This window comes from Bicyclus anynana, chromosome 9 (genome assembly GCF_947172395.1).
Source record: "Bicyclus anynana chromosome 9, ilBicAnyn1.1, whole genome shotgun sequence".
NCBI classification, from domain to species: Eukaryota; Metazoa; Arthropoda; class Insecta; order Lepidoptera; family Nymphalidae; genus Bicyclus; species Bicyclus anynana.
In genome coordinates, this window is record NC_069091.1 from 12,385,997 (window position 1) to 12,409,882 (window position 23,886).

General features: G+C 32.5%; 5 protein-coding genes across 5 annotated transcripts; 3 read left to right on the forward strand and 2 right to left on the reverse strand.

Annotated features, from left to right (window-relative positions):
* The first annotated feature begins 946 nt into the window (after positions 1-946).
* Positions 947-2,915, forward strand: LOC112044765 (barrier-to-autointegration factor). The gene is made up of 3 exons (XM_024080720.2): positions 947-1,097; positions 1,216-1,347; positions 2,595-2,915. The coding sequence occupies exons 2-3, from the start codon at positions 1,222-1,224 to the stop codon at positions 2,739-2,741; spliced, it is 273 nt and encodes a 90-aa protein (XP_023936488.1). The 5' UTR covers positions 947-1,097; positions 1,216-1,221; the 3' UTR covers positions 2,742-2,915.
* Positions 2,916-3,128: 213 nt separating this feature from the next.
* On the reverse strand, positions 3,129-6,228 carry LOC112044764 (syntaxin-5). The gene is made up of 3 exons (XM_024080719.2): positions 5,651-6,228; positions 5,222-5,430; positions 3,129-4,618 (listed from the first exon to the last, which is right to left on the reverse strand). Exons 1-3 carry the CDS (start codon positions 6,048-6,050, stop codon positions 4,160-4,162), a joined length of 1,068 nt encoding a protein of 355 aa, XP_023936487.2. The 5' UTR covers positions 6,051-6,228; the 3' UTR covers positions 3,129-4,159.
* A 765-nt stretch (positions 6,229-6,993) lies between these two features.
* LOC112044786 (uncharacterized) lies at positions 6,994-9,676 on the forward strand. Its single transcript, XM_024080745.2, has 5 exons — positions 6,994-7,525; positions 8,056-8,202; positions 8,422-8,518; positions 8,888-9,086; positions 9,407-9,676. The coding sequence occupies exons 1-5, from the start codon at positions 7,257-7,259 to the stop codon at positions 9,481-9,483; spliced, it is 789 nt and encodes a 262-aa protein (XP_023936513.2). The 5' UTR covers positions 6,994-7,256; the 3' UTR covers positions 9,484-9,676.
* A 1,154-nt stretch (positions 9,677-10,830) lies between these two features.
* On the reverse strand, positions 10,831-15,954 carry LOC112044769 (ribonucleoside-diphosphate reductase large subunit). Its single transcript, XM_024080725.2, has 5 exons — positions 15,699-15,954; positions 15,472-15,560; positions 14,762-14,939; positions 13,005-13,204; positions 10,831-12,926 (listed from the first exon to the last, which is right to left on the reverse strand). The coding sequence occupies exons 1-5, from the start codon at positions 15,736-15,738 to the stop codon at positions 11,046-11,048; spliced, it is 2,388 nt and encodes a 795-aa protein (XP_023936493.2). The 5' UTR covers positions 15,739-15,954; the 3' UTR covers positions 10,831-11,045.
* An 899-nt stretch (positions 15,955-16,853) lies between these two features.
* Positions 16,854-20,731, forward strand: LOC112044790 (magnesium transporter NIPA2). Its single transcript, XM_024080753.2, has 3 exons — positions 16,854-17,436; positions 17,523-17,665; positions 18,256-20,731. Exons 1-3 carry the CDS (start codon positions 17,238-17,240, stop codon positions 18,907-18,909), a joined length of 996 nt encoding a protein of 331 aa, XP_023936521.2. The 5' UTR covers positions 16,854-17,237; the 3' UTR covers positions 18,910-20,731.
* The last annotated feature ends 3,155 nt before the right edge of the window (positions 20,732-23,886 follow it).

Consider the following 23,886-nt stretch of genomic DNA (forward strand, 5'->3'; position numbering starts at 1 on the left):
AATAAAGCGAGGAAAAAGGCTGCATACGTAATGCACCGCCTTTACGCGACCATTAACAAATAAAGCAAATTGTCCCTCCGTTCAAAGGTAACGCTTTATAAAACCACGATCCGTCCAATCTTAACCTACGCTAATGTAGTGTTTGCTCACCGTCCCAAAACCGTCCGTTAAGCCGCTCCAAACATTGCAAAACCGGTTTCTGCGACAAATCATGGGCGCACCGTGGTTTGTATGAAATAACGACCTCTATAGAGACTTAGATTTACCTTCAATAGTTAGTTACATGAAACAGCTCTCTCGAAACTATTTCGACCGAACTGCCGTCCATCCCAACTAACTAGTGATTGAGGCCTGCAACTACATTCCCAACCTTAAAGCTAACTTCAAGCAGAGGCGTCCCAAAAACGTCCTTTACGATCCAGACGATGACATGACGACCGACAATGCTTCCCGGTAAACACAATCACTTAGTACAGTGTCTTAGCCGGCGAAAACGAAGTTCCCGATATCTAACGTCACCCGGACGTGGGTGTCCTGATTGATTCACTCAGGTCACCGTTACCCCCTGCCGAATGGCCCTCTACACCGAGGTCCGAGTCTCATAGGAGACGCCCTTACAGAGTCGTTCCGTCCTCTATCTTTATTTCAGCCTTCGGGTCTCAACCCCCCGGTGTCGCCGTAGTGGTCCCGCATGGAGCCATCGGCACTTACTCAACACGAAAAAAAAAAATTACTCTAGCATTTTAGTCGAGTAGCGTATAGCTGCTAAACGTATCTGAACCTTAGATCTGAACACCAAAAAAGTCGAGTACTAACCTATTCGACTAAACTGATAAAGTAGTCCGAACTAGCCTTATTCATAGTAAATGTACTCTTTGATGAATACTTTTATAGATTTGTGTTTCGCATTTTCATTTTCATACTAATGTATCATCTATGTTCATACTATTCAGTGTTTTCTGTGGTGATACTATTAATCTGTGAGTGATATTCTGTGGTCACTGGTGGTATTTTCGTATTGGGTGCGTCTGCGATTGCGTTGTTTATCCGTTTCACCGTTTCACTTTCGTTTCGTTCGTTTAACCGTTTCGTTTGTGGTTAGTACGCTTCTTTTTAGCGGTTTACGTTTACACTGGTCGCTAATATTATTTATCAGTTCATTGTATGAAGCAATAGTAGTGTCCTATAATATCATTTCATATTTTCCATTGATAGAACAAAATGTCGAGTACATCACAAAAACATCGTAACTTTGTCGCTGAACCTATGGGGGATAAGGCAGTAACTGATTTGGCTGGAGTTGGAGAGGTCCTTGGACGGCGATTGGAAACCGCAGGGTTTGATAAGGTACTTTGTTGATATCGTTTTAAAAAATATGATTCGAATTAATGTCTTTTACATGTACAAATTCTAATCGGTTATCTATCGTTTTTAAAACACTATCGTAGCTATTTTTATCAATATTTTGTAACTCAAAAGGAAAATACGAAACCCTTGAAAGATCAACATTGTTGTCAGTCTGTCTGTCTGACAAGACCATTAGAAAATTACAGAAACCATAAAAAAATCACCTTTGTTGTCTGTCTGTCTGACAAGACCTTTTATTTTCGGGATGTGTAGAGTTTATAATAAACATAAATGCCTATTTTGACACTGAAAGCAATCTAAACTCACGGAGTACTTCCTGTTGACCTAGAACTATGAAATTTGGCAAGTAGCATTGTTATAGACAACAAGTACAAGAATAATGTCAAAACTACACATTAATATTTTAATCCTAAAAACAAGTGATCCAATATTCAGGAAAAGCTTGGCAAAAGCTGTGCAACTTCGTTGCTGAACTATTTATTATAATCATAAGTATGCTTATAATAATAATAAATAATTATAAGTAAGTGTAGACACTTAAAAGATTACTTTATCTATAGATCTGTGCAAATTGAAACTTGTAACAGCGAACATATAAACAAAAAACAGATAAATTATAAATGGATTATGACAGTATGATTAAGTCCTCATTTGGATGAGTTTTTTAACAGACATTAAAAAAGCGTTCAAATATAGTATGAAGTTAAACAAATAAAATATTGGAAATAAACCTATTTCCAACACCCAAAACTGAAAATGCAACACTACTCAAAAAAGAATGTTGTTTTAAAAATGCTATTGTGCGAACATATACCTAGGAATGCATTCTTGTGTGAGTGAGGGCTTATACTACAGTTAGAATCACATGACATTCACAAGTTGAAGATTTTATTCTTTTTAATTTGTTTACGAAAATGTATCTGTTTTTGGGAAGACTTCTTTTTAAGAGTCAAACTGCTAATGCCACTGATGAATATCAGTCTGAATTGTAGAAATTTAAAACTACCAAACAATATAAAAATTACAAATTTTTTTAAACTCTTAGAGTTAGCTAGCTGCCTGACAATAATATTAATCAAAATTGTCATGAACTTTTTAAGAAATTTTGGTTATAATTTTGCCACCTAAACTATAATGCCATATAAATTACCATTCCATATATTGGCAGCATATTATAAGAATTCATGGAAAGGTTTTACTAAATAATAATTTTCTGTTTGTTTCAGGCTTTTGTAGTACTAGGACAGTTCCTGGTGCTAAAAAAAGATAAGGAGCTATTTCAAGAGTGGATGAAAGAAACATGCAGCGCCAATTCTAAACAATCTGCAGACTGTTACCAGTGTTTAAATGACTGGTGTGATGAATTTTTGTAACTGTTATTTATTTTCTGAGAAGATTTCACAAACATAAAAATAATTATTTTGATATTAAGGATCCTGGGCCTTGTCTGCACTTGGCCACTATGCTGGCTGTTGTGCGTAGATATTAAGAATAATTGAATAATAAGAAAGATGTAAATAATATATAATATATATATTCTGCATTTATCATGTGTGTGTCAATTGTTAAATATATAAAGAAATATTGTTCTCTTGCTTGACTTTTCTATATAAAATAATTCAGAGATAAATTTCATGATTAAGTATTAATTGATGATACAAAATTAACACCTATTTAATTGTTCTCTTACATGACTTTTGAATATAAAATAATTCAAAAAAAAAATATGGTTATTATTATTGATAATACAAAAACAAACACTTATTTATTAGTAAACTTATATTTTTACACTTTACATATTAGTTCTCTAATAATATATACTTCCACATTATTACATTATAAACTCCCAATTTTTAACAATATTTACACATTTTAAGAAATTATAATATTGAAATATAAGATAAATATAAATAATATCATATTGTTTATAAACAAAATTTCAATTGTGATTGATTCTTCTTCTGGGTCCTTTAGACAATTAAATTAATTAATGTAGTGCTATATTTTTTGCTGAGATCATGACCAATGGAGTGCATAATGCTTTTAACTAGGGTAGGCACACAATGTAGAAATATAAAATGATGAACACATAATACTTCAACATTTATGTTCCATTTTGAAAATAACAAATTGATAAGTTCAAAATTCTCAGTATTTCTTTCATATTTGTGATACTTAATTGAAAACTTTATCTTGGAATGTACAGAGTACACACCTCTCAGACATTCTTACAGTAGAACCTCTATTGTTAAGTCAAAAAACTATAACTTGAAAAAAAAAATTGTACCCTTCCCTTTATGCCCCAAGATTTCCATATTTCCTTGAAATTTCCATGTTGCTCCCAAGATTATACCATAATTTCTTGAAATTTCAAACTTCTCTAAGTCATAACAGTCAATGAATAAATTTTTAATAGTGTTTTGTAGAATGTATCCTACTGTGTCCCTACAGATTATTTTGATACATATTTAGTATGCAACTTGGAAAGTTTGACCTCTGTATCACAAACTTAGTCAAAATGCTTGCTTTTATAATCTCTACAATTCTGGATCACTTTTAATTAATTAAATCTATAGCTTGAAGAAACATGTTACAGATTTTTAAGATGGCTGTTAATGAATGTTTAAATTATAAAGAAAGAATTGCTTAAAATATAAACAATGAAAGAGTTTAGTATGTAAAACTATTCATAAAAGGATTAATCATTTCTTTGCAATGATAATAGGACAAATGGCTGATGGTAACCTGTCTTTGTTTATAGGGTTTTTAATTTTGAATAAAGCCATTTCTGTTAAGCCATAAATACAACAAAGAATATAAAAAAGAAAATCAACACTCCAAACACTTTAAACATCAGTGCTCTGTTGCCTGTTATATTCTGAAAGTATTTCATTATTTCTCTGTGACCAGCTTCTACATTCATTTCAGCTTCCTGTATATTGGCGTCAATCCTACCAATAGCCTCGTCTTGCTCTTTCACCATATGTGCCAATTGTTGGAATATACCCCCCAGTTCAACAATGGTGCTTTCAATATTATGCATTGTTTCAGCCCTTTGTTGCACATAAGTGTCCGAGTCATCCCTCAATGCCATCTGTTGTGTTTGTAAGCTGGAAACTTCGCCCAAGTCTATACTTACTTCTTCAGGTTGTAAAATTGATGGTACTTCTTTTACAATTGGTGCAGTACTTGAGAACTGCTCCCTTCTGTTATTCTGGTGTTTAAGATTTTCTGATCTCACTTCCAGTACCTTTGAAAAATATAGAAATTAAACAAAGAAAAATAAACAAACCAATCTATTTCATGACTAAGTACATGCAAAGTCATGAGTACTTGATACATAGAACAATTACAGGCTTTTAGGCAGACTAGTGGGTGGGTAAGATTACAATGTTTATCTGGGGCAATATTAGTTATAATGTCTTCAGACAACCTCAAACTAAAATTCAGATAGCTAAAAAGAATCACATTCAGGTCATTGTTGAGCACAGGTCTCATCCTCACAAGAGCAGTTAGGCTAATTGTCCACTATGCTGGCCCAATACTAATTGGCAGACTTCACACACTTAGATAATTAAGACAATTCTCAGATAAGCCAGTTTCCTCACAATGTTTTATCTTCACCATTTGAGACATGTGATGTTAGTTTCTTAAAATGCATATAACTGAAAAGAGGTCCATGCCCCAGACTGGATTCAAACCTATGCCCTTTTGAATCAACAACACAGGTCCTGATATCTACTTGGCTATCTGGGCTCACTTGGTATGAATTTCACATGTCTTAGCATGATATGCAAAGTCTAAAATGTTATAATATAGTATAGATACTTATGAAAACATTTGAAATAGTTACCTGTTTAAACTGATTACTCATAGAAGCAAGCCTAGACTGCAGGGCAAGCACAACACTTGAGGAATGACTGTGCATACTTTTGCGACCTCTTGGCATTTCCCCTAACTTGGCAATCTGCTGGTTCAATGAATTTAAATCACCCTTGATTATGTATGTTAACTCGTGTATCTCCATAGGTCTATCATCAAACAATGATTTCTTCTTTGCCACTGTAAAATGTTTATGATACTTTTGTAAAAAAATACTTCCAAAAAATGGGACACAATTTCCTTGGAAAAATACATAAGTTCATTTATGAAACCTCTTAAAACAAATGAAATTTGAAGAAGACTATTGGGTAAAATATCAATTATTAAATAAAATTATTATAGATAAAAATGATATTATTGTCATAATTGGTAGCTACAAAATGTAGTGTGCAATACTTACACAAAGCCAATTTTTCTAGCTTAGTATATGTACTAGTAATATTTTTACTTATTACTTTCGCCAGACTCATAAATTGCGAGTATGTTGCAAGCACTGCAGCTTTTCTATCATCTTTAACAACTGGTCTAGCTAACGTACGCCCTTGAAGACTCCTTACGGTAGATACAAACTCCTGTGTCCTGTCTCGAGCAGCCATCACTGGTTCAAAAACGATCTCTTCCAGAAAATCAAATGTCACTTCAGTTTCAACGAAACCGGGTTGATATTGATCATCCGTGTTCCGAAAGGAGGTGTTTTGGAAAGTAGTTCCGTTTTTATTCAACTTATTATAGGGAATTATTTCGTCCTGTGGTCTGGACGACCTTTCCGAAACACCGACGTTACGACGACGAGGGAGCATTGCATTCTAAATTATAAAAACGGGAAATAATATTGTGTAGAAGTCGCACTAAATATGTATTACTAACTGTAGTTCTATCCTGGAATTTTTTATCAAAAATTGCCAATAGTTAATTAAATTACTTCTTGAAAATGAACCACTTGACAGAGGACCTTCACTAACGTCAAATGACGTTAGATGGAGGTGACGTTGAAGTTTACAGATGTTTAAATCAATGTAGTCTGTGGTATTTTATATGCTTTTTACCATAGAGTAGTTATCTAGCTAATTTCTCTTTAGTAGCATCGTACTCTCCGTGGTAAAAACGACTTGCATCCATCCGTTGGTTTCTTAAGCTATCGATAAAAGTATAGGTTATTTGTGGCCATGGTCAGCCGGAACAGCAAATCATCGATCAAGTAATTTAATGTTTTGTGTAACAAGTTGAAACGACGGTTGTTTGAATTTGCATGCAATGCAAGTCTATAGGTAATTGGTCTGAGAATGTCATTTGCTAACGTCTCAGACCAACATACATATGTATAATTCGTCTGAGGCTTCCTAGAAAAGTAAATAAACTCTTTGGTAATTTTGTTTTGTCAATGTCAAGTTGGTTGGCTTGGTTCTTAGACCATTAATAACTGGACGTGGTTCTCTAACCGTTACCCCTCTGGCCCCTCTCTAAAGATCAAAAATCTATGATCTAATGCGTTTATAAAAACTGTTGCTACAGAATCGATGTTTCATTGTTGTAATCGTTTTCGCCGTGTAAGGAGCTCCCTAAAAATGCCGGTTTGTGTAGTTAAATGGCATAAAAAATGTTTTCGATGTGTGAGTTTACCTCGTCCCCCTCAAAAAATGACAGACTTTTTTGTTGGTGAATTTGGGTGCGAACCGCGTCCAGTTATTAATGGTCTAAGGCTTGGTTGGTACTTGGTTGTTCATTTGATTTGACGTTTGTGATTGTTGTTTGATGGTTGTTTGTCATTGTCAAACTTTGAAGTGGTTGTGCACTCGTGAGTGGTTGGTTTTTAGTTTTTACTTTTAGAATGTTTTAAAGTTTACACGTTTTCACGTGGTGTACACACGCTTTATTTAAATACTGCTCAAATAATATTTTCATTAATTTGTACGGGTTGTGTGTTTTTGTTGAATTATAAATTATATTTGGATACCTACGTTTATCCTAAGTACTTAAATAATTACTGCTCAACTAATAAGCATACAATGTCTCTACCGGTAGAGAATAACGAGCAAAACGAGAATTTAACTAACAATCACAATAATGTCGTGAGCACCGCACATCAACAAGTTAACTCCGAATGTATGATTTCGACACCACAAGCTATGTCCCATGTCTCAGGAGAAGTAATGTTGACCCCCACACATCGAACATTCACTCCACAAGCGCATTCTGCCAACCCCCATAGTTCAATGACTGCCATTACTCCCATGGCTAGTGCAGTTAGCCAGGCAAAGAGTAGCATAAAATTACAGTAAGTTCAATCAGTTTTTATGAATATTACCCCTATCTAATCTGTATAAATGCATCAATATACTACAGTACACAACTTGCTTTGCTTGTTGTATCACTACAACCAAAGCTAAACTGTCTTTAAAAAATTATAACAATTACAATAGTATTACAGATTATAGTCTATTGTTATATAGTCAATAGTTGTGTGCTATTTTACCCTCAAAAAATTGTTGGCCTAATTATTTTTTATACACACACAATAACTATATGTTAAATTATATAATGATTTATTTATTTTGCTATCAGGAGATGTTGACTCTACAACGTGCAATTGCACGTTGTAGAGTCAACATCTCCTGAGGATGCTCCGGTTTCAGGGTGAAACGTACGTAGAGAGTATTTTGCCGGACCTGGGTGACGTTGTCGCATGGGTTCGTCGACTTTTCGCGGATGATAGCAAAATAAATAAATCATTATATAATCATGATGAACTTCCGCAAAGTAACGCCTGCTTCTATCCAATATATGTTAAATGTTTCCACATTACAGGAACTGTATATCTACAGTCAGTTTAGGTTGTGAACTGAAGCTTTTGGATATTTATTGTAGAACAAGATATTCAGAGTATACACCATCTAGATTTAATGGTGTTGTTATGAAAATTTTGGAACCTCGTACAACTGCTTTAGTTTTTAGGTAAGTTATTCATTTTATAGAATTACAATATCTCATTGGATTACTGTAACCCTCGTATCATTAATTTTAAGTTTTCAACCAATTATTATAGGTAACCATTATCTAATATTACTATTACATATAAGATATTAACAAGAAACTGATGTTTTGAAAGTTCTTATAAATGAAGCTTAATTGAAATAAATGAATTTTTGGTTATTTAAGTTTTTATTTTCACAGATCTGGTAAAATTGTATGCACAGGAGCAAAAAATGAACATGATGCTTATGTTGCTGCAAGAAAATTTGCAAGAATTATACAAAAACTTGGTTACCCGGTAAATTAATTTATTTTGTAACACTAAGAGAATTTAGATTTTACTGGCAGAAAGAACCACTAATTTCTCCGACTGGCATGCTGAGCACAGATTTCTGATCCCATTCATAGACCAAAGATATCTTCTCCTAACTTTGGAAAATCCATCATTTCATGAAAACATGAGCTATTTAATTGGTTTTCAAACCAACCAGGGTCAAACTAGAAAATACACACAATATTTTGTCAAAATCAGTTTAGCAATTGTATATAGAATAATTCAAAGTATACTTGTACAGATCTTGTATGTTTTCATTATATTCATTTTCCTGAAATTTTTTGTGTTTAAATGGAGTGCAGCTCTTTAAATGAATATTGATATATTTTTTAGGTAAAATTTCTCAATTTTAAAGTACAAAATTTTATTGGAACAGCAGATTTAAGGTTTCCATTAAGATTGGAGGCACTACAGCAAGCACATGGCCAGTTTACTTCTTATGAACCAGAATTATTTGCAGGCTTAGTATATCGAATGATACGACCTAGAGTTGTGCTACTTATTTTTGTAAATGGCAAACTTGTTATTACAGGTAACTATAGTTTATTATAACCATAATAAGACTTTTTAAGCCTGCCCTTTATTTTGTAAATTAGCAGCAACTTAATACATGTAAAATTAATGTCATTACTTCAATAAAACAAAACCAAGGCATACCTTAATTTACACTTGAAAAAAAAAAATATTTGAATGATTCTAAAATTAGTGAGAACAGATCTGTCTCTTCTGAACAAGACAGACTACAGATAAAAATTTAAAAAAAGAACTCTTGTTGTTGTGTTTCACTTTAGTTACTAATTTATATTTTGATATTATAATTTAGCAATTCTATTGTAAAATCCTTCCTTGCAGGTGGAAAAACGAGGAATGAAATATATGAGGCAGTAGATATTATACACCCCATACTTAGAAGTTTTAAGAAAAACTGAATTCTCAAAACATCAAATCCATAGAAAGGATTGAATAATGGATTAAAACTAGACAATTGATATAGCATAAATAAAAACATTCTATACCTTGAAGTGGCTTAAGACACATGCTATTCTCGCCAGTTATTTATTTTTTATACACTTTAAATAAGTTACATTAATTTAAAATAAAAATAATGTTAAATGAAATATATATATGAATACAAAATCATTTAAAAACAAAAATTCAGATCCTCAACTCATCAAGTCTGACTGATACTGCTGTGGATTCTTGCAGAAGCAAGGTCAGAATGAAGGGCACCAAGTCCTGGCAAGTTATCCTATATTGGTGGAGTGTCAAAGCCTGTAGGACAAGCCTTTTTTATTACATACACACAAAGAATAAAGATGATGCAGAATGAGTCTTTACAAGCAGCGTGGTGAAGCTGTGAAACCCATAAAAAACCAAACATCACATGTCTTCTTGACATCCACATATACAAACTTTTTACTAAACTAATTACAATTATGTAAATTAATATACAATTGCACTTTCGTTATAGATGTCACTGTTGATTATACTAATCTTTTAAAACTGAACCCTTTTATGATGTCTGTAAAGAATGCTTTATTTTGGGAATGTGGTCTCATGCGGTTGTGACAAAAACAAACTTCCAAGTTAGATAGGTAGAACCTTATTGGTTGCTTGCGTAACTGTAATATCCAATGGGGTGAAGTTGTCAAGTTGAATAAGTCAAAGCGAAGCTTGAAGCTTGATTGAGTCCACTATAGTATTATATTTCGTAGATACTAGGTACTATATCATATGTGGTATTTTATATCCATATAAGTAAAAAACTGAATTTCACGCGAGCGTCGCGAGCGTCCGCTAGTCTATGCTTACAATAAATTTGTAGAGGTCAATTCTGTACATAGAATATATTTCTAAAATAACTATCAGGGGCCACTGATGCCAGAAAGGCAATCAGTAAAGTTTTCGTGTCTGTCTGTCTGTATGTTGGTTATAGAAACAAAAACTACTAGACGGATTTTAGCGAAACTTGGTACAATTATTCTTCATACTCCTGGGCAGGTTATAGAATAATTTTCATCACGCTATGATCAATAGGAGCAGAGCAGTGAAGGGAAATGTTGGGAAAACAGGAGAAGTTACTCCATTTTTTAAGCTTCCGTCGCGTGGTAGGGTAGGGGTAGGATCGAGCCCCTTCTCATCCCCTGTATGATAGAGTAGCTGTAGAGTGGTAGGGTAATAGTAAGGTTTCACGCGAAGTCGCGGGCGTCCGCAAGTTAATAATAAAATTATGGATAATTTCATCTTACATCTTCGTCTTTAAATTAAAAGATAAGTTTGTTTAAGTAATTGTATTTATTATTTCAAAATGCCTATTAATTAATTCCAGAAACATGGATTAATAACTATTTTTCTCTTTCAATAATTGTCAGTCTGGTTATAGCAGTGACTATTTAGATTATTATGAATAACATTGAAGATTCTGTATTGTAAAACGTCACACTTAAGTACTACATTTAGAAACATTAGATATAATTATAATTGATATAAATCAAGATCCGCAGCTCAAGCAGTCGTCCTTGTTTAACAAGGAACAAGCAATCATAGACATATTGGCTTCATCTTTTTGAGTATTTCCATTGGCTAATTTTACTTTAGACTTATCAACTGTAAATTGAATTGCATTAGCAGCTGGTTTCGTTCGTAAATAATACATTCCTGTTTTGAGCCCCATTTTCCATGCATAGAAATGTATGGAAGTTAGTTTCCCATAATTTGGCTCGGCTACATGTATATTGAAGGACTGACTCTGGTCTATGAATGCACCTCTGTCGGCAGCCATTTGTATGGTCGTTTTGACGGAAATTTCCCACACTGTCTTATACAAGTCTCTTATTTCTTTTGGGATTTTTTCAATGTTTTGTATGGAACCATTATTGTGGATTATAAGATTTTTCATTTCATCATCCCAGAGGTCCGCCTGCGTTAGATCAGTCAGAAGATGATGATTAACGACTTGAAATTCACCAGACAACACTCTTCGTTGATATATATTTGATGTAAACGGTTCAAAAGATTCATTGTTTCCAAGGATTTGTGCAGTAGACGCAGTAGGCATTGGTGCTAATAAAAGGGAATTACGGAGACCATGTTTTGCAATTTTTTCCTTAAGTGCAGCCCAATCCCAAAGGTCAGTGGGAGTCTTATTCCACATGTCATATTGCAAAATACCTTGACTCGCTGGACTTCCCTCATAAGTGCTGTAAACTCCATCTTTTTCAGCTAATTCACAGCTGGCCTCTAGTGCACCATAATAAATTGTTTCAAAGATTTGTTGATTGAGAAGTATAGCCTCTTTACTTTCATATGGAATCCTCATCAACACAAATGCGTCAGCCATACCCTGAACCCCAATACCAATGGGTCTGTGTCTTGTGTTAGAGTTTTTAGCTTCTGGGACTGGGTAGAAATTAACATCAATAATTTTATTCAAATTCTGTGTAGCAATTTTAGTGACTTGTTTTAATTTCTCAAAGTTAAATGTTTTGTTCTCAACAAACATATTTACTGCAATGGAAGCCAAATTGCATACTGCAACTTCGTCAGATGAAGTGTACTCAACTATTTCAGTGCATAAATTACTGCATTTAATAGTACCGAGATTTTTTTGATTGCTTTTACGGTTGCAAGAATCTTTATAAAGCATGAAAGGGGTTCCAGTTTCAACTTGCGATTCTATAATGGCTTTCCATAATATTTGTGCACTGACTTGCTTCACAAATCTATTTTCCTGTTCATATTTTTCATACAGAGCCTCGAATTCTTCACCCCAGCAGTCTGCTAATCCAGGAGAGTTGTGTGGACACATCAAACTCCATTTCTCATTCTTTTCAACTCTTTTCATAAACAAATCAGGTATCCAAAGAGCGTAAAAAAGTTCTCTTGCCCGAACTTCTTCCTTGCCAGTATTTTTTTTTAAATCCAAAAATTCAAATATATCTGCATGCCAAGGTTCCAAATATACAGCAAAGGCTCCAGGGCGTTTGTTACCTCCCTGGTCAACATATCTTGCTGTGTTATTGTACACTCTCAGCATAGGGACCAGACCATTTGATACTCCATTAGTCCCAGCAATATATGTTCCTTTGGCTCTGATACAATGGACGTGAACACCAATGCCGCCTGCCGACTTTGATATTAGTGCACATTGTTTTAGGGTATCATAAATCCCTTCAATGCTATCGTCCTTCATGGCAATGAGAAAACATGAAGAAAGTTGAGGCCTAGGCGTAGCAGCTGAGAAAAGTGTTGGGCTTGCATGAGTAAAGTATTTTTCTGACATCAAGTTGTAAGTGTTAATAGCAGCATCAATATCTTCTCCGTGAATACCAATAGAGACACGCATTAACATGTGCTGTGGTCGTTCTGCTACCTAAAACAATATTCATAGAGTAGTGTAAAAGCAATACAACATTTATGAATAACAATTAACAATATAAAGAGCAGATACCTTATTGTCGATTTTCAATAAGTATGATCTCTCTAATGTTTTGAATCCAAAATAATTGTATTTAAAATCTCTGTCATAAACAATTGCAGAATCCAATCTATCTTTGTTATTTTTCATAATGTTGTAATGCAGTTCTGATATCATTGGTGTTCTTTTCTTTGTGAAAGGATTGACAATATTATATAAATCAGCCATAACCTCTGAAACAAACAATCCATGTTTATCTTATATGTTAACAACAGTGAATTAAAACTAATAAAATATGAAGACTGTCATAAAACCCAATGTAGGTCGGCTCCAGCCATCTAAGTGTAAAACTTTCCACCTTTGCCATAGTTTTATATGCCACTGATTCATCAGAAAGAGAGAGACAAATATCTTAGCATTCCATGGATTCACAGTGCGGGTACCGGGTCCATTGCATATGGTATGCTAGAAATTTCGTAAAATGTACGAGTATAGATGTTTTGTAGTTCTCGCACGCAAGAATTACTTAGCCGATTTTTATGAAACTATAGGTATAGGTGGGTGCAATCGGGTGATGGCTTGCCGCCGCGCCCCTGTGTAACCAGAGACACCTAAAATCTTGTATTGTGCATCTTAACACACAATATTCAGAAACATAATAAATATTGCATGCAACAATCATTAAAACTTGGTAAGCTATTATGTTCTGTATAAACTAGTGGACGCCCGCGACTTTGTCCGCGTGTAATTCAGTTTTTTACTAATCTCGCGGGAACCGTGGACTTGCCGGGATAAAAAGTAGCCTGTGTTAATTCAGAGTAAAATCTATTTCCATTCCAAATTTCTGCCAAATCGGTTCAGTAGTTGCTGTGTTAAAGGTCTCAAAATATTGACATTTGATAAATGTCAATATTGACCTTGCATTAGCGCTCTGACTATGCTGCTGGCCCAGGGATTAAGTCATCAGCCAGATGTATAAAAACCTATTATATGCATCTCAAACTTTATTATTACATAAATACATAGACTGTTTACCTGCATCACTTTTAAGAGGTTTTACCATTTACCATACCATAGCCATTACTATAAAAATAATTACTATTATTACAATCTTGCTCTCTTAAATTCTATTTTTTGCTTATGTTTAACTACATGCTTGATGGAGAGCAATGATGAGGTTTAGGATAGAACATGCTTGCTTAGACGTGTCTACTGTCTACTGATTTCCTTGAAGGTGTTTAAATTTTAGGTAGCAACAATAGAAATCACGCATGGCTGCAGGGCAATGTTACTGTTTAGCAGTTAAGTTAAAATGTTAAATTCAGATAAAGAATATTGTTAAAAGCTGAGAATATCAGCAAAATCTCTCTATAACTTGCTTAAAGACCTCACTACAGCAAGTTTCATACTAGAAGGAGTATCCAAAGCTGCTCTAACAGGTTCTTACCTAATTTAGCTGGGCTGGGAAAACAACACAAGTGGAGAAGGTGAGTTAACAATATTTAAGAAAAAAAAAAATTATTTAACTGTGAAGGATATCCTTAACCCTACACCCATTGGTCACAACTTCAACTCTGCTCTGAATTTTTCTGTCTGCCATACAATGTACTCAGCATCTGCACAGTGAATCCTTGGAATTCTAAGATATTCATCTCTCCGTAGTACAGTTATGTTAAAAAAATATAAAGAAAAACAAAGAGAGTAAATGACATAGTATTTAAAAACTCTATACCACTATACAACTGTACAGTAGCAAGCTGTTCAAAGTATATTAATATATTTTGACATACCTGAGAAGTGCTTCTTGGTTTCCTTGTGTAAATTTGAAATTGCTAATCTTGCAGCTAGTATTGCATAGTCTGGATGGTCGGTAGTCATGGTGGCTGCAGTTTCCGCCGCCAAATTGTCCAGCTCCACAGTTGTGACTCCAGAATATATGCCATTAATAACTTTTAAAGTTATGCTAACCTGTTACAAAATAATTCATGAAGATGTAAAAAGTAATTATAGATTAAGACTTATGAAGATAGTAAAATATTTACAATTTTTTTCTACCAGAACAGCAACATTATCCTCCTATAAATCCTCCAATTTCTCCTCTGATAAAAATGTTCAATAGCTCTTCATGTTTGAGGAGCCAAACTCAATTATGAAAGGAATAAAACTAGGGTTTGATGCCTATTGTTGCTAGGGGCTTAGTTGCTTGCAATGTGAACTCATTAGTCAAAATCTAGAATATAATATTTCAAAACCTGCAGTAACGTTGGGTTCGCTTGATTGGCCATTTCTTCTCATATTTCTGATCCTATGGAAGCTGTGTAGTTTAATTTTCAATATGTTGTAAATCAGGACCATATAATAAAGTGTTTTAAATAATTGAAAAGGTTTAGGCTATGCTAAAAATATGTGTTTATTGCATGTGCCAAGCTAACGTGACTCATACAGCCCTGATTTATTGTTAGCACCACCACATATAGCAGAAAGAGCGAAATACACTTACGGGATCCACGAAATCCATATTTAATCCGTAGCATAGTTTCTTGATTCTAGAAGTAATTTTATCGATATGAACTTCTTCCATTCGTCCATCTACAAGCGGAAAACAATGGTTAATTATGTACTCGTTTAATTAGAATATTTCGTTTACAATGATGGTAATGAAAAATTATAAGATACTCTAATTATTAGATTAAATACAATTGATCTTTAAACACTAATTAACTTTACCTCTCTTGAGGACATACAGCTTGTTGCTTTTGCCGACCATCTTGTCTACGAAGTACGAAAGATTTTTTTTAACTAAATATATATTTATTAATTATGCACAGTTAATCTTCATAGATCAACTATTCAGTTTATTTGAATTTTCTTAGTACACTTAACTTTACATTGATAGGCAGACATTGACTATATTAAATAAAATTTTAACGCATTTTACTATCACTCTGCACTTGACAGTTCATTAACTTTTTGCAAGTTTTAGCGGGAAACCGAGAATCGAGAAACCTGTCCACAGATTAATACTGAAATAGTGAAAGAGAAACTCAGTTTGAAATTGGTTTGAAACTTCGGACTTGAAAACTCAGACCAATTACCTTAAGACCTGCCTCGCTAGACGTTGCCCCTCTGCCTAGAACATCGACCATTAATAACGGGACCTGCCTTGCTAACCGTTACCCCTCTGGCAAAGATCAAAAATCAATGATCTAACGCGTTTATAAAAAACTGTTGTTATAGAATCGAATTTTCATTGTTGTAATCGTTTTCGTCGTGTAAAGAGCTCCCTAAAAAAGCCGGTTTGTATAGTTGAATGGCATAAAAAACTGCCGAAAACTTGTAGTTTTATAAAAGATGGAGTAACGTTTAATTTGTAAGCATTTCTACCCCATTTTTTCAAATTTGTAAAAAAAATATAATCGATTCTTTTGACGGAACAGTAACATTCGATCAAGTAATCGAATACTCTAAGTGTATATTCTGTGGATAGTCTAAGCGATATGTTTGTTAGTTTGTGTAAAAATTACGCGTGTGTATATTGCGAGTCAAATTTATAGTTGTGTGTAGTGTACGGACACAGAATATTGTTTAATGGTGTTAAATATTTTCGATGTGTGAGTTTAACTCGCCCCCCCTCAAAAAACGACAGACATTTTTGTTGGTGAATTTGGGTATGAAACAGGTCCATAGTCTAAATAGTCAAAGAATTCAAGTCACTCACTCTTTTAATATTATCTATGCTCAGACGGCTAGACTTGAGGGCTAAAAAATGGGTGTAACCTACCTTAAAAATTAATTTACTCTTTGGTGTTTTCGCCAAAGAAAAGCATAGACAGTAGACCTAAAAATTGAAAAAAATTGTCTGTTGTCAATCTCAAACTCATGTGTCAATTACTCAATGTCATGTAAAGAATAAAGATTGTAAAGAATCGTAAAATAGAATCGAAATTCGAAATTTTCGAATGCGAATACAATAAAATGCTCAATTCCCCATAGAAATCACATAAATAAAAAATATTTCGTTATTAAACAGTACCTAAACAGTGCTAATTATTTTAAAAATAGTCAGTTACAATAATTACAAATTAAATTGTAACTTGTTTATTGCAATAATATTGTTTAATTCTCGATTAAACGCATTGTTTTTTTATAGTTACAAAATTGACCATTGATAATTCAAAATAATATGATAGCTCAAGCGTAATATTACCCTTATAGGATTTATGACATACAATTGTAGTTTAGAAATGTTCAAGAGCCAAATACAAAATGGAAAGTCAAGATTATGATCATGTATCATTTTTAATTGGTCTCAGTTTAGCAATATCATCAAGTATATTTATAGGGTCAAGTTTCATTATAAAAAAAATTGCTCTAATGAAAATGAACACTTTAGGGAACACTAGACCTTCGGCAGGAGGTTATTCATATTTGAAGCAGTGGATATGGTGGCTAGGTTTCTTAACAAGTAGGTATTGAATTATTACTTTTTTCAGTAAAATCTTATGTTTATCCTGGTGGCATGTTTTATAAATGATATTAATTGCTTTTCAGTGGGTATAGGCGAAGCGGCGAACCTTGTTGCTTATGCATTTGCTCCTGCAGCTCTGGTGACTCCTTTAGGTGCTCTGAGTGTGCTTGTTGCTGCTGTACTATCTGCTAAATTCCTAAATGAAAAACTTAATATTTCTGGCAAGGTAAGTAACTACTACAAAATAATAGTAATAAATACAAAATTTATCTACTTACATGAAAATAAAAATATTAAATTCCCTCTACTCCCATGGAATACAGGAATTATTCTTCTAGATCTAAGATGAAAAGAGACCAAGTTATAAGTTTTAAATAGACTAAAAATATGGTGCATAAATTGACATTTTTCACAAATACTTGACCTTATTTAGATGTTTCATGCTTCAAGTACTTTTTAAATTCAATTGTATCATTTAAAGGTAGTTTACAAAAACTTGCAAAGTGAATATAACATATCACCAGTATACTGTAATGTCATAACTGTGTTTTGGAATAGCACACATGAGATCTTCGCATTGGTGTCTTATACTGTCATTTAAATCATTTTTGCAAGACTTGAAAATACTGAGAAATGCATTTATAATATACACTTAATCTAACAAATTAAAGGGATACCCATATAACAAAGAACTGCAAATTCTCAAAAAAAGTAGTTTTTTTAGATTTTGTTGTAGCATTTTGTCTTGGTATGACAGCTGATTGTTTACTACAAATATTTCAAAGGCAGAATTTAAATCAAATTGTTTGATTTCAGATTGGCTGTTTTTTGTGTATCCTGGGCTCAGTTATTTTTGTTGTGCATTCACCTAAACATGATGAAATACAACAATTTTCAGAACTTACTACAAAGTTAAGTGATAGTATTTTTCTGAGTTATATTTTCACAATTTTAATTATGACATTAATTGTTAAGGTAATATTTGTACCACGGTTTGGTAATACAAGTATCATAGTATATATACTAATATGTTCAGCAGTAGGCAGTTTGACTGTAGTTTTCTGTAAAGGTGTAGCTTTAGGCATTAAAGAAAGTATTAATAGTGATATAAATAATATTTCTAGTTTCATATTTTGGTTATTGCTCATAATGAGTATTATTTGTATCATGATACAAATGAACTATTTAAATAAGGCACTTGATATATTCAATACAAATATAGTTACACCAGTTTATTATGTTATGTTTACAGTATTAGTTATCATAGCATCTGGTATTTTGTTTAGGGAATGGGAACAAATGGAAATGTATGATATTGTGGGCTGCTTGTGTGGTTTCTTTATTTTAATAGTAGCAGTCTTTACACTAAACACCTTTAAAGAAAAAAGTTTTACTTTTGATTTAAGACATAGGATGTCTATACAGGAAGAAAATTTTTTTAGTGCGGATATTTTTATATTTTGTACATAAACAAAATTTAATGATCACGTATTTTTTCTTTTTTTTTTTAACTCAAAAATAACAAAATTATCGTTAGCTAAAGTTATTTACTTTTGAACAGAATTTTAGGGTCACCCTATTGTGCGTTTATTTTATTTTCGTTTGATACCTAAAGGACGTCACCAGATCACTTTTAAGCTGAATATATCTTGTTTAGTAATAATATGTACATTATTTTGTTATTTTAGAGACATAAATAAATAAAAAAAAATACATAAAATGTATCGAACTGTTTGTAGATTTATATTCTATTAATGATACAGAACCACGAAAAAAAATATCCGCACTAAAGACCGAATCACCCTGTATAAATAAGGGTGTTGGTGATGATGATAATGTTATAACTTAGAACCAAAAAGTAACTAATTTATTATTTAAAACATAAATAAGTGAGAAAGTGATAGTATCCAAAGTATTATGTGAAGGTAACAAAACAATACTACAAGTTATATTATAAATTATATAATATATTTAATATTTATGTTATAATTTTACACTTTAGCCATGCTATAACAAAGATCATTATTTGATCTTTTTATTTTGAAACTTAATAGATAGTAGCATGCATAAGTTTTTTAACTAGGGTGTGCACTATAAGTAAATACTGGAAAATTTCTTGTCCAACTATGTATTCTGTGGTCCAACATAGGTTTGTATTGAGTTCTTGGGGTAGGCAGTGCTTTTTTGCATCTATGAACTGCACGCCACTGATAGAAGCCACTTCACAGAAGTTATCTACCTATGGATGGCACTGTAATATCATTCTTATCATAATTGTAATAAATAACTACTGCATACATAGTAATTCTATTCAATGATTAAACCATCATATAAGTAAATGCAATATTTCACAATTTATATAGGCAATAAATATACCATCAAGTGAGATTGCAGTCAAGGGCTCACTTGTAAAGAATAAAAAAAGAGGTATAAGTTGTGGTATTGTATTTAGATTTTGACCACTAGAAAGCTACATTATTTGTAAAAGCTACATTAGTAGGCTATATTTTATCCTCACCTTCCCATGGGAGCTATGTGGATAAAACCACTGACATCACTTATAAGCAATAAACTCTTTAATTTGAATTCCACAAAAAAAAATCAAATAAACATAGTTAAAATAGATAATTATCTACACTGATATTATAAATAGGAAAGATTTGATTGTTTACATTGAATAGGCTCTGAAACTACTGGACCAATTTGAATAATTCTACATTGTCTCTGATGAACATAGGTTATATATATTTTATCCCTTTATTTCCTGTCCCACAGGAACAGAAACTAGCATCTGTTAGTTTTACAATAAGGTTAAAAGTATTTTAAATCATTCATTGATTAGAATATAAGAAAAATAATATATTTAATTTGTTCCAACAAAATACATTGAAAATTTTGGTTGTGTTTTATTATTGTGGCTATAAATTAAGCATTTGCCCATAAATTACAACAATTATAATTTTATTTAAATGTAGTAATGATGAGGCCAGTGATAAATAAAATATATATCTTTTAAATTTGTATAAACATGGTTTTTATTTAAAAAGTTATTTATAAAAAAAAATCTACATTATCAGTACAGAAACAAGAAACTAATTCTTAGTATTTAGAATAATTATATTCTTAATAAACAATGTCAGACATACCTTTCCTTGACTGTTTTCCTTTCTAAACAAGTAAATATTACTATTTCACCCCATTCTATTTATATGTTTGCATGTTTTATATTTATAATAAATAGTCCAAAAACATTTTCTAAAAATATAACTCTAACCATGAACAATTTATATTAGTATATAATTAACTCTTTAGGGATATTATTTAGAAAAATCTTGAATAACATTTTGTGTGTGAAATAGAAATTTTTACAATAACTTGAAAAATTAGGGGTATTCCATTTCAAAAATTTTCAACCCCTATTGCTTCTTCTAATTTTATTTCCTTGACAAAAAGTTCCTTATAACCTTCTTTGTATTATGGTGTCAAATTGTATTCAAATAAGTTACATTGAAATTCATTCAGTAGTTTCAGTGTGATGCCGGTCAAAAGACAGACTAAAAAGATATTTTTGGCTTCAATATTGATTATATATTTATTGAATGCCTTTCAATAAAAATAATTAAAATATCTTATTAGACTTGTTACAGTTTATAAGTCTAGATTTAGGCCATAACTTTGATTCATTATTAATCAACTATACACCCAGGAATGTATTATAAAATTTGTCACAAATATATAGTCACTGAATGGTAAATAAATGTTCTACAAATAGGACATGTACGTTGGTATCCATATAAGCGCATGCAGCATTCCGTACAGAGGCAGACATGACGACATGGCAGAGTCAACACACACTTCTGCCGTTCACGACAAATAACACACAAAGCATCTACAGAGTCATCATTATCAGTCACAATGTGAGCGTCCACATTTCTGTGATGCACTACTTGGTCACCTACCATTTGAGTTATCAACCTCACTTCAGAATTAGTAAAATAATTATACATTACATAATATAAGTACATAAATTTTCTTACTAGAATCCAGTAAAAGTCACTAATCTGAGATATTATAGTTTCTCTAAAGTGTATGAATGAGCGAATTATTAATATAGCACTGATTATACCTATAAAAGACTCTAGAGGCACTTCCGTCAAAAAGTTGGTAACTTTCAAAAGCTCCATATATCCATCTATGGTATACTTTATAATAATGTCTCTTTCATATTTCAAATATTCTTTCACCAAGTAAGGCAGATGAATAGGCACGAAAGTTATCACTAGCCATAATGTATCGCCCAAAAATATCAGAGTTTTCATAAACATGTAAAGCACTTCACCAATTATCATAAACACTGTACCAAATGACCATTTTATGTTGCTTACTACAAAATTAAATTTAAAAATTATTTCATTGCACACAGCCATCACAAGATCATGTAAATACATCCATGGATGATATATCGCTTCAATTACTTCACCGATTATGTTCGGCAGATCCTCCGTAAATATGGACACATTGTCTTCGTAAACTATTTGGAAAAATTTCATCACGTTTGTACAGCTACTTATTATAAAGGAGCTGGCTGCTAGAATTATTACTACAATCGCTTGTCCAATCGAGGATATGATACAAACTAAGGTTTGTAATAATGAAGCAAGAAAGTTGACAGTCTTGGCTACATAGGTAATCATTTTTCAAACACATCATATAAATAATTACATACAAAATTGTACACAAATTATTATCTTGTTTAAGAAGTTCGTTAATTTTTACTTTTACATTTGCATTTACTCACAATTTTTATTTTATAGTGTCACTGTCAGTTCAGTTGTCACAACTCACAAACAACCACAGATGACAGATCACTATCAAACAACATTGTCAAACTATTTTTTTCCGTATATACGATCTGTGCGTATTCTTTTCCGTACGGAATAAGCAAAGGAATTGCACCGTACAGCCATGAGCCAATGTCACACTCATGATTGCCAACCATGCCATGGGAACTTAGAGGAACGTGAAATCTTTATGAAGCAGCGCCATCTACATTCTAGATTTAAGATTCCAGGATAGTAAATTCAATGACTTAAGGTGTGTATGTAATAAAATGATTTTAGAGATTGAAACCGTATAAGCACGAAAAAAAAAGCGAAAAAAAAGAATTATTTTTCCTTTTAATTATGACGCGTAATAGGAAGAATGTGTTTGTATTTCTAAAGCAAAGGGATTATTTAAGAAAGACAGTAAGTGTACATTAATTTCAACGACGTTCCACATGGTCATTTGGCCTAGTGGTGTATAACAAAGGTACGATCTAATAATCCTGAGTTCGAGCCCGGGGGTATCAATGGAAAACTTTTTGTCTTTTTTTTGTTTTTTTTTCTATTGGTTTCTTCAACTATTACAAAATCAAAATCTCTCTCCTTTACAAAAAATATGCATTATTATTTTATAACAATAACGGATACTGTACTAAAAATACCGTGGCTAGTTACTAGATGGCGCTATCACAGGCGTTCCGAAAAAAATTAGAGTAACCTATCTATTTCCAATAATACACTGTAATCTTTGACAAGTAATTTTCGTTGAGGCTTCCGGTAACCATGTTTGGTCACCAAATTGAGCTAGGGCTGTTTTATCGATAATAATTAAGCACTCGATATAAAATTATACAAAATATGTTTACTAAAATGAAACATTTTAAATTCTGTCTTACATTATTATAATATTAAATTCCATACAATTGATTTTCTCAATATAGTGTTTTGTATTTAACACAGACTAAGCAATAATAAACAGATGAAGCGTACGGAACATGACGGTGTCGTACCGTAATACGTTCTCTTGTCAGTACGATACGAACCGACGCATCAGTAATTTTCAATATTATTCAAGAAAAATGGCGTTATATGTTTTTAAATTTTTTTAAAACTGTTTTCAAAAACTAAAGAAATAAGATGGAGTATTTTTTTATTGATTATTATATATTTTTTAAATTTACGTAATTGTTTTTATATGCAAATGTCAAGGAGAAGTGTGACTATTGTTTTTTTTTTATGGGTTGCACGCACGCACGCATGCAATTTGTAAAGACTCTCCCTGGTTACTCTGTGGTACTTAATAAACATTGTATAGTATAAATTATTTAAACTATACAATGTTTTGTATTGGCACTCACGAACGTTGGCCTATGTTTATGTCTTGGATGTGTAACGATTACTATCAGACGAATATGATGTTGTCCTAGACCACCAGCCTAATACTAAACTCTCCAAGTCGCATAGTTTATGCACTGAATCCTCAAGGCAGTAGGAAACAAAAATCGTAATTCATCAACAAAATTTATTAATAGCAGTTGTAAAACCTACAATTTTTGATACAAGGACGTTATACATAACAAAAAGTAATAGGCTAGTTGACACTTTTTTATAAATGGTCTTTTAA

Excerpts from the sequence above, each read along its gene's own strand:
- LOC112044765 (XM_024080720.2), top strand. The coding sequence starts at position 1,222 with ATGTCGAGTACATCACAAAAACATCGTAACTTTGTCGCTGAACCTATG. Across the intron at positions 1,348-2,594 it reads AAACCGCAGGGTTTGATAAG|GCTTTTGTAGTACTAGGACA; the intron begins GTACTTTGTTGA and ends TGTTTGTTTCAG.
- LOC112044764 (XM_024080719.2), bottom strand. The coding sequence starts at position 6,050 with ATGCTCCCTCGTCGTCGTAACGTCGGTGTTTCGGAAAGGTCGTCCAGA. Across the intron at positions 5,431-5,650 it reads GCTAGAAAAATTGGCTTTGT|TGGCAAAGAAGAAATCATTG; the intron begins GTAAGTATTGCA and ends AACATTTTACAG. Across the intron at positions 4,619-5,221 it reads TGAGTAATCAGTTTAAACAG|GTACTGGAAGTGAGATCAGA; the intron begins GTAACTATTTCA and ends TATTTTTCAAAG.
- LOC112044786 (XM_024080745.2), top strand. The coding sequence starts at position 7,257 with ATGTCTCTACCGGTAGAGAATAACGAGCAAAACGAGAATTTAACTAAC. Across the intron at positions 8,203-8,421 it reads ACAACTGCTTTAGTTTTTAG|ATCTGGTAAAATTGTATGCA; the intron begins GTAAGTTATTCA and ends TTATTTTCACAG. Across the intron at positions 9,087-9,406 it reads TGGCAAACTTGTTATTACAG|GTGGAAAAACGAGGAATGAA; the intron begins GTAACTATAGTT and ends CCTTCCTTGCAG.
- LOC112044769 (XM_024080725.2), bottom strand. The coding sequence starts at position 15,738 with ATGGTCGGCAAAAGCAACAAGCTGTATGTCCTCAAGAGAG. Across the intron at positions 15,561-15,698 it reads GCTGTATGTCCTCAAGAGAG|ATGGACGAATGGAAGAAGTT; the intron begins GTAAAGTTAATT and ends TTCCGCTTGTAG. Across the intron at positions 13,205-14,761 it reads AACCAAGAAGCACTTCTCAG|AGGTTATGGCTGATTTATAT; the intron begins GTATGTCAAAAT and ends TGTTTGTTTCAG.
- LOC112044790 (XM_024080753.2), top strand. The coding sequence starts at position 17,238 with ATGGAAAGTCAAGATTATGATCATGTATCATTTTTAATTGGTCTCAGT. Across the intron at positions 17,437-17,522 it reads GTGGCTAGGTTTCTTAACAA|TGGGTATAGGCGAAGCGGCG; the intron begins GTAGGTATTGAA and ends ATTGCTTTTCAG. Across the intron at positions 17,666-18,255 it reads AACTTAATATTTCTGGCAAG|ATTGGCTGTTTTTTGTGTAT; the intron begins GTAAGTAACTAC and ends GTTTGATTTCAG.